Genomic DNA, 8,628 nt, shown 5'->3' on the forward strand with positions numbered 1-8,628 from the left:
TGCATGGACACATTTATTAAAATCACTACTGACCCAGCTAAGCATTCAAATTTAAATGATGGTGGACATGTTCTGTGTCTCATTGTTCCTGATGTGGTTTTGGAATATAGGTGAGGTACAGTGGGGTGAAGTTCAGAGCCAACTGCCAAGAAAGAATTCTTGAGACATCTCTGGTCCAAACAGTGGTTTTATTAAAGCACAGGGACAGGAGCTGTTGGCAGAAACAGCTGCCCTGGGTTTGTGAGATGTGGCTGATTATATATTTGGGAATTGAGGGAGGTATGATAAAGAGTTTCTAAAGGACTTTTGTATGTTAAGGAGGACTCACAGGATACCAGAGGCCTTGCCATTGTCAAGTTAAGGCTCTCTTTCCTTCTAGTAAGGCATTAACAGTAAGATAGTTGGTAGCTTCCTGGAGGAACATTACACTTTGCCCTCTTCAAGTATCTGTCAATGGACTGCAGAGTATAAGGACATTTAATTATACCTACATTCCCTTCTGGAAGCTAGACCATTGATAGAAATGTTTTGTTCTGACACACCGTCTTTGGGGTGATCCGTGGTGGACGTTTTGAGGGCAGCTGACCTGCAGCCTGCGCGTCCCGGACCGCCTCCCGTGGAAGCCTGAGCCGGCCGTGTAGCTTTCTCCCTTTGTCTCATAACCATGTCCACCAATGAGAATGCTAATTCACCAGCTGCCCGCCTTAATAGATTCAAGAACAAGGGGAAAGACAGTACAGAAATGAGGCGGCGTCGAATAGAAGTTAATGTGGAGCTGAGAAAAGCTAAGAAGGATGACCAGATGCTGAAAAGGAGAAACGTAAGCTCGTTTCCCGATGATGCTACCTCTCCACTGCAGGAAAACCGCAACAACCAGGGCACTGTAAATTGGTCTGTTGATGACATTGTCAAGGGCATAAATAGCAACAATTTGGAAAGCCAGCTCCAGGCTACTCAAGCTGCTAGGAAACTGCTTTCTCGGGAAAAGAAGCCCCCCATAGACAACATAATCCGGGCTGGTTTGATTCCAAAATTTGTGTCCTTCTTGGGCAGAACCGATTGTAGTCCCATTCAGTTTGAATCCGCTTGGGCTCTCACTAACATTGCTTCCGGGACATCAGAACAGACCAAGGCTGTGGTGGATGGAGGCGCTATCCCAGCATTCATTTCCCTGTTGGCATCTTCCCACGCCCACATCAGCGAACAGGCTGTGTGGGCTCTAGGAAACATTGCAGGTGACGGTTCAGTTTTTCAAGACTTTGTTATCAAGTATGGTGCAGTTGAACCACTTCTGGCTCTCCTTGCGGTTCCTGATATGTCATCGTTAGCATGTGGCTACTTACGGAACCTTACTTGGACACTTTCAAACCTTTGTCACAATAAGAACCCTGCACCCCCGCTAGATGCCATCGAGCAGATTCTTCCTACCTTAGTTCGTCTCCTGCATCACGATGATCCAGAGGTCTTGGCAGATACCTGCTGGGCCATCTCCTACCTGACAGATGGTCCAAATGAATGGATTGAGATGGTTGTGAAAACAGGAGTTGTGCCCCAGCTTGTAAAGCTTCTAGGAGCTACTGAATTGCCCATTGTGACTCCTGCGCTAAGAGCCATAGGAAATATTGTTACTGGGACAGATGAACAGACTCAGGTTGTAATAGATGCTGGAGCGCTTGCTGTCTTTCCCAGCCTGCTAACGAACCCCAAAACTAATATTCAGAAGGAAGCCACGTGGACAATGTCAAACATCACAGCTGGCCGCCAGGACCAGATTCAGCAAGTTGTGAATCATGGATTAGTCCCATTCCTCGTTGGTGTTCTCTCTAAGGCAGACTTTAAGACACAAAAGGAAGCTGTCTGGGCTGTGACCAACTATACAAGTGGTGGGACAGTTGAACAGATTGTATACCTCGTCCATTGTGGCATAATAGAACCATTGATGAACCTCTTAACTGCGAAGGATACCAAAATTATTTTGGTCATTCTGGATGCCATTTCCAATATCTTTCAGGCTGCTGAGAAATTAGGTGAAACCGAGAAACTTAGTATAATGATCGAAGAATGTGGAGGTTTGGACAAAATCGAGGCTCTACAAAACCATGAAAATGAGTCTGTGTACAAAGCTTCATTAAACTTGATTGAGAAGTATTTCTCTGTAGAGGAAGAGGAAGATCAGAATGTTGTGCCAGAAACTACCTCTGAAGGCTATACGTTCCAGGTTCAGGATGGCACTGCTGGGACCTTTAACTTTTAGCTTGTACAAGCCGACGCAGAACGTTGTTTGTGGTGTGCTCTGTTTGGTAAAAGTTTGTCTTACTGTTTCTCTACTAAGAACTCTTTTTAAATGTGTTTTGTTACTGTAGCACTTTTTACAACAAAACTCTACTTGACCAGTTCCAAACTGTACAAACTGTATGAAGCTCCTCCTCCCAGTGGGTTTCTTATTTCTATGTGGAATCTCCTCTCTTGCAGTGTCTGTAAATAAAGATTAAATTCCACCCTTTTCTTTAAAAAAAAAAAAAGAAATGTTTTGTTCTTGTAAATTGCTAAGACTGGTAAACTGAGGGAGACTCATGTCTTGCAGGATTGTAATCTCTATAAATTAACTATTTGTTTTTCCTTTAGAGCAGCCAGAAGTGCCTAAGGAATGTCACATATATCCCATGGGTGTTGGGTTGTAGGGTGTCAGCTCCTGCTTTGTCCTCAGCTTGTCTTCTGTTCCCTCATCATAACAGGTACATGAAAAGATTCTCAGCATCACTAATCATCAGGGAAAAGTAAATCAAAGCCACAGTAAGCTATCACCTTACACCTGTTAGAATGGCTCCCATCAAGAAGACAAGAGATGGGGTACCTCGGTAGCTGTTGGTTGAGGGTCTGCCTTCTGCTCAGGTCTTGATCCCAGGGTCTTGGCATCAAGCCCCTTATCAGGTTCCCTGCTTAGTGTGGTGGTGGGGGGGGGGTCTGCCTTTCTATCTTCCTATGGCCCTCTCCCAGCTTGTGCTCTCACTCTCAAATAAATAAATGACATCGTAAAAAAAAAAAAGAGAGAGAAAGGAACACAGAGGTAAATGCGCTCAAGTATGTGGAGAGAAGGGAACCCTTGTATACTGTTGTTGAAAGTACAGATTGGTTCATCCAATGTGAAAACGATATGGAGGTTCCTTAAAAAATTAAATACAAAACTATCATTTGATCCAATAATTCCATTCTGAGTATACACCCAAAGGAAACTGAAACAATATCAAAGAGGTATATGCACTACAATTTATTGCAGTATTATTCACAATAGTCAAGATATGGAAACAGTCTAAGTGCCCATCAATGGATGAATGAAAAGAGATGCACATGCACACACACACACACACACACACACACATACACACACTTTCTGGAATATTATAGCCATGAGAAAGAAAGATATCTTACCATTCACAAAACCATGGATGGACCTTGAGCATATTATGCTAAGTGAGATAAGTCAGACAGAGAAAGCAAGCACTGTATGATAACCCTTCCATGTGGGATCTAAAAATTCAAATTCATAGAAAAAGAGTAAAAGGGTGATAACCAGGGGATAGGAATGGTGGTATAGGACAGACGTTGCTTGAGGGTACAAACTTGCAACCGATAAACCCTAAAGATCTAAAGTGTAGTATAGTGAACATAGACAATAACATTATATTCTAATCATCACACATGTGAATATTAATAATAGGAAACCTCAGTGAAATGGAGCTGGGAGGACAGAAGGGGGAGCTCAAACCACTACCACTTTGATGCCAGTTATAGACCCTAACAGAATTGTCAACAGGAGAGAATCATCAATTACAAACTCCAATAGGGAAAGATGTACATTACATCTACAAGAAATCAACTACCCCATGACTCAGTCAAGGAGAGACTGTCATTACCTGAATTCCTGGTTTGCTCCAATACATTTTTTGTTCCAAACAACCCTTCCCAACTTTCTTCTTCTTTTCCATAAAATAATGTTCCTCTCCTTTGTTGACCTAGCTGATAGTTTTTGCTGACGCTTATTTTGTTCCAAATTTCAATTCTCTGCTATTCCTGAATTTTTGCTGGCAAAGTAGCTGTTTTATTTTTTAGTTCAACATCTGTTAAGAACTTTGGGGCGCCTGGGTGGCTCAGTGGGTTAAGCCTCTGCCATCAGCTCAGGTCATGATCCCAGGGTCCTGGGATCGAGTCCCTCATCGGCTCTCTGCTCAGCAAGGAGTCTGCTTCCCCCTCTCTCTCTGCCTGCCTCTCTGCCTACTTGTGATCTCTCTATCAAATAAATAAATAAAATATTTTAAAAAAAGAGTCCAGAACTTTATTATTCTAACCACTAAAAAGAAAGGATAACTTTGTAACACAATAGAGGTACTAATTATTGATACAATGGCAATCATATTAAATATACAAATGTATCAAATTATCATGTTATATACATTCAATTTATACAAACATTATGTATCAAATATATTTCAATATAAGATGAAAAAATAAAAAATAAACTAAAAGGGAATATTTAAAATCTATTAAACAAATTCCAGTTTTAGTTAAAAACTTTCTAACAAAGCCAACTGTAGGCCCAATCGCCTTACTAGCAAATTTTACTGAACACTGAAGAGATAATAATAGCAATAGTATAGAAACTCTTCCATAGCTTAAAGAAAAAAGAAAACATATCTCAACTCATTTTAATATTTCCCTGATACCAAAACCTGACACATATTACAAGAAAATAAAACAAAAAATGAATATAGCTAAACCCCTCAAATACTATCAAATAGGATTAAAGAATTTATAGAAAAGATTAATCATAACTAAGTGGGATTCATCCCACTCATGACAAGATTGTTCAACATGATATGATGAAACTTCTCATATTAATAGAATGAAAACCAACCCACAATATAATCATGTCAATAGAAGCAAAAGAAAAATTGATAGACTTTAAACTTCTTTCATGATAAAAACTCTCAGTGTGTCTTCAGCCAGGTAAATGGTATCTACAAAAAAGTATAACCAAGAACAGGATCAATAGTGGAAGACTAAATGCTTCCTGTTAAAATTGGGAACAAGGGGCGCCTGGATGGCTCAGTGGGTTAAAGCCTCTGCCTTCAGCTCAGGTCGTGATCCCAGGGTCCTGGGATCGAGCCCCGCATCGGGTTCTCTGCTCCGTGGAGAGCCTGCTTCCTCCTCTATCTCTGCCTGCCTCTCTGCCTACTTGTGGTCTCTGTCTGTCAAATAAATAAATAAAATATTTAAATAAAATAATAAAATAAAATTGGGAACAAAACAGGGATGTCTGCTCTCACCATTTCACTTAAGAATCAAACTGAAGGGGCACCTGGGTGGCTCAGTGGGTTAAGCCACTGCCTTTGGCTCAGGTCATGATCTCACGGTCCTGGGATCGAGTCCCACATTGGGCTCTCTGCTCAGCAGGGAGCCTGCTTCCCTCCCTCTCTCTCTCTCTGCCTGCCTCTCTGTCTACTTGTGATCTCTCTGTCAAATAAATAAATAAAATCTTAAAAAAAAAAAAAAGAATCAAACTGAAGATCTTAACCAGTTCAGTAAAACAAAACAAAGAAGTAAGTGGCATACAGATTGGAAAAGAAGAAATAAAAGTCTCTCTATTCACAGATAATATATTTGTCTATGTATAAAATCCCAAAGAATCTACAAAACTTCCTTCACAGATGAGTTCAGAAAAGTCAGAGGTTCAAGATAAACATACAACTATCAATTTTATTTCTATTTACTTGCAATAAACAATTGAAAAATAAACTATAAGAAGTACCGTTTACATTGCACCAAAAGCCTTAAAATACTTAACTGTAAGTGTTATAAAACATACATAAGTCTGCATGCTGAAACTATGGACCACTGATGAAAGAAATCCAAGACCTAAAATACCCCATTTCTTGGTAAGAAGACTCAATATTGTTAAGGTGTCAGTCTCTTCAATTTGATCTGTAGATTCAACACACTCTTATTTAAATTCTCAGCATGACTCTTTGTACAAATTGACAAAGGAATTCTAAAATTTATATGGAAATGCAAATAAAAGACAACAAAATAGCCAAAAAAGATTTTGAAAAAGCAAAACAGGCTTGGAAGATTCATGCTACTTGATTGCCAGATTTACTCTACAGGAAGTAAGACAGGATTGTATTGGTGAATTTAGAGGAATATTGACCAATGAAACAGAATGGTCCACACTTAGGCCCACATATATATGGTCAATAGATTTTTGGCATATGTGCAAAAACAATTCAGTGAAGGATAGACTTTTCAACAAAGGGTGCTGGAAAAATTGGATATCCATATGCAAAATAATAATTCTTGATCCATAACTCACATCTCAAACAAAAATTAACTCAAAATACATTATAGAGTGAAAGGTAAACCTCAAATCATAAAATTTCCAGAAGAAAGTAAAGCTGCTTAATTTTTAATGAGCAAAAAATAAAAATAAAAATAAAAATGTCCCTCCCTTAGGAAATGGGTAAATAAGCTACCCGACATTCATCCCATGGAATAATATTCAGCCCTAAAAAGGAACAAACTAAAGATTCATGCAGCATTACAATTAATTTCAAGTCACTATGCTATATGAAAGAAGCCAGACTCTAAAATCTTTGAACAGTATAATTCCATTTATATGACATTTTTGCAAAAGGAAATTGTAAGGATGGGGAGAGGGGTTGACCCCAAAGGGGTAAAAGGGATTGTTTTGATTGTGGTAGTGGTTATATGATTATATATATTTGTCAAAACTCATAGAACTGTGAATTAAAAAAGGTGAATTTTACTGTCTATATTATACCTTAATTTAAAAACAACCAAGATCATAGCTATCAAACCCATAATATATTAGAAACAATTATAACAAAAAAAAGGAAGACCTCTTATTCAAAATCCACAAAACACAGCTGAGAGACATTAAAGCAATCCAAAACATTGATATATATTGTGTGTGTGTACTTGATATACATATTAAGTACACACACAAAATATATATATCAATGTTTTAGATATACATATCAAGTGTATGTGTGTATATATATATATATATCTATATATCTCAGAAAAGCAAACAGATGAATACACCTCATGATATATATATATATATACACAAACACACATATATGTGTATATATATACACATATATGTATATATATATAACAATATTTGGATATTATATATATAATGAAATTGAAGACTCCAGTATTGTTAAAATGAATTCTCTCAAGTTGATTTATGGAGTCAATGGATTTCTCAGCAGGATTCTCCCTCCTCCTTCTTTTCTCTCTGTGGAAATTACTGCATTAACTATAAATTTATACAGACATTTAAAGGTTCTGGGATAGCCAAAACAATTTTCAAAAAAGAAGAAAAATTGGGGGAACTTAAACTTTTAGGATATAATGGAATAGTGTACAGCCCAATTAGCAATGATCCCCTGTCCTTACGGCCCAAATCACATAAAAAATATGATGTGATTACTACTTCTAAAATACAGAAATTTATTTTCTCATTCCTCATCCCATGGATTAATATAATGAATATAATGACATCTGGTTTTCTTAGAGCCATCTTTTTTAGCTGAAAAGGAGAGATTCTTGGTCCTTCAGATAACTGAACTGAACTGTCATAAATCTGGGAGAGCTTTGTTCTTTAAAAACCTTGGCAGTGGAGTTTAAGAGAATGACGAGACAGGGTTTTGTATGTGAAAGCACACGTGTTGGGTATGGGGAGGGTAGATCTGTTTCTCTGGGTCCCATGTCCAGGCTACACGTGTGCTGCTGAGGTCACCGTAGATTTTTGAGAAGGCTTTTATCTGACCTTGTATTTCTCAAATACCTTGGCATATACCACTGCCATTGCTGGCAGACTGGGAGGTGACAAGGGATTATAAATTTTCAACCAGAATTAAGTGAAATTTACCACTCAAGTGTCCAGGTCAGCTGGATGATACATGCAGACACCATGAAAGCCCACCTGCCTTTGTTTTTATTGGTGGGGACTGTTCATCCATGCTGCCTGTCTCTTCCAACCACTGACTTTAGGAACATCTACCCAGCTACAGGAAGATTGGAGAAACTATTGTCTCCTTAAGTAAAGGAAATGCATGCTTAAAGAAGGAAGCCCTTTTGAAAATTAAGCAGTGTGGTTGGGAAGAGAGTCATTCCAACCAAGTAGTAAGTTCAGTAATAGAAAAGCGTTCTTCATTAATCTTGCCTACTCGTTATTCCCACTGAATATTAGATTCACATTGTTAATTTTGGAATTTAAATGGTATTTGATTTATGTTTTTTCTCTTTTGCTTTTCATGTTACATTAAATACGTTAGTAATGTTGTTATATTTTTTGTTTCCTACTTTTTAGATTTTGCTGGTATTGTGAGGAAGACACTTTTCTATACACAGTAGCTCTATCCTGTGAGTTTTCTTGACCACTCTGTTTCCAGAGACAAGTGATGCTGCACTAGATCTGCTCCTCACTGGGTGGAGAGAACATGTTCAATATCAGATCACTGTTCCTCTTAAACACAACTTCTGCAAATGCTCTGAATAAGTTCCATTGAGCTTATGTCCTCTTTGTGGGCATGAGGCAGT

The 8,628-nt window shown here is 38.4% G+C and overlaps 1 protein-coding gene across 1 annotated transcript; it reads left to right on the top strand.

The window, feature by feature from the left end:
* The first annotated feature begins 548 nt into the window (after positions 1-548).
* On the top strand, positions 549-2,254 carry LOC123941934 (importin subunit alpha-1-like). The gene has a single exon (XM_046005783.1). It carries the CDS (start codon positions 665-667, stop codon positions 2,252-2,254), a length of 1,590 nt encoding a protein of 529 aa, XP_045861739.1. The 5' UTR covers positions 549-664.
* Positions 2,255-8,628: the final 6,374 nt, after the last annotated feature.

Source organism: Meles meles, chromosome 5, assembly GCF_922984935.1.
Source record: "Meles meles chromosome 5, mMelMel3.1 paternal haplotype, whole genome shotgun sequence".
Taxonomy (NCBI): Eukaryota; Metazoa; Chordata; class Mammalia; order Carnivora; family Mustelidae; genus Meles; species Meles meles.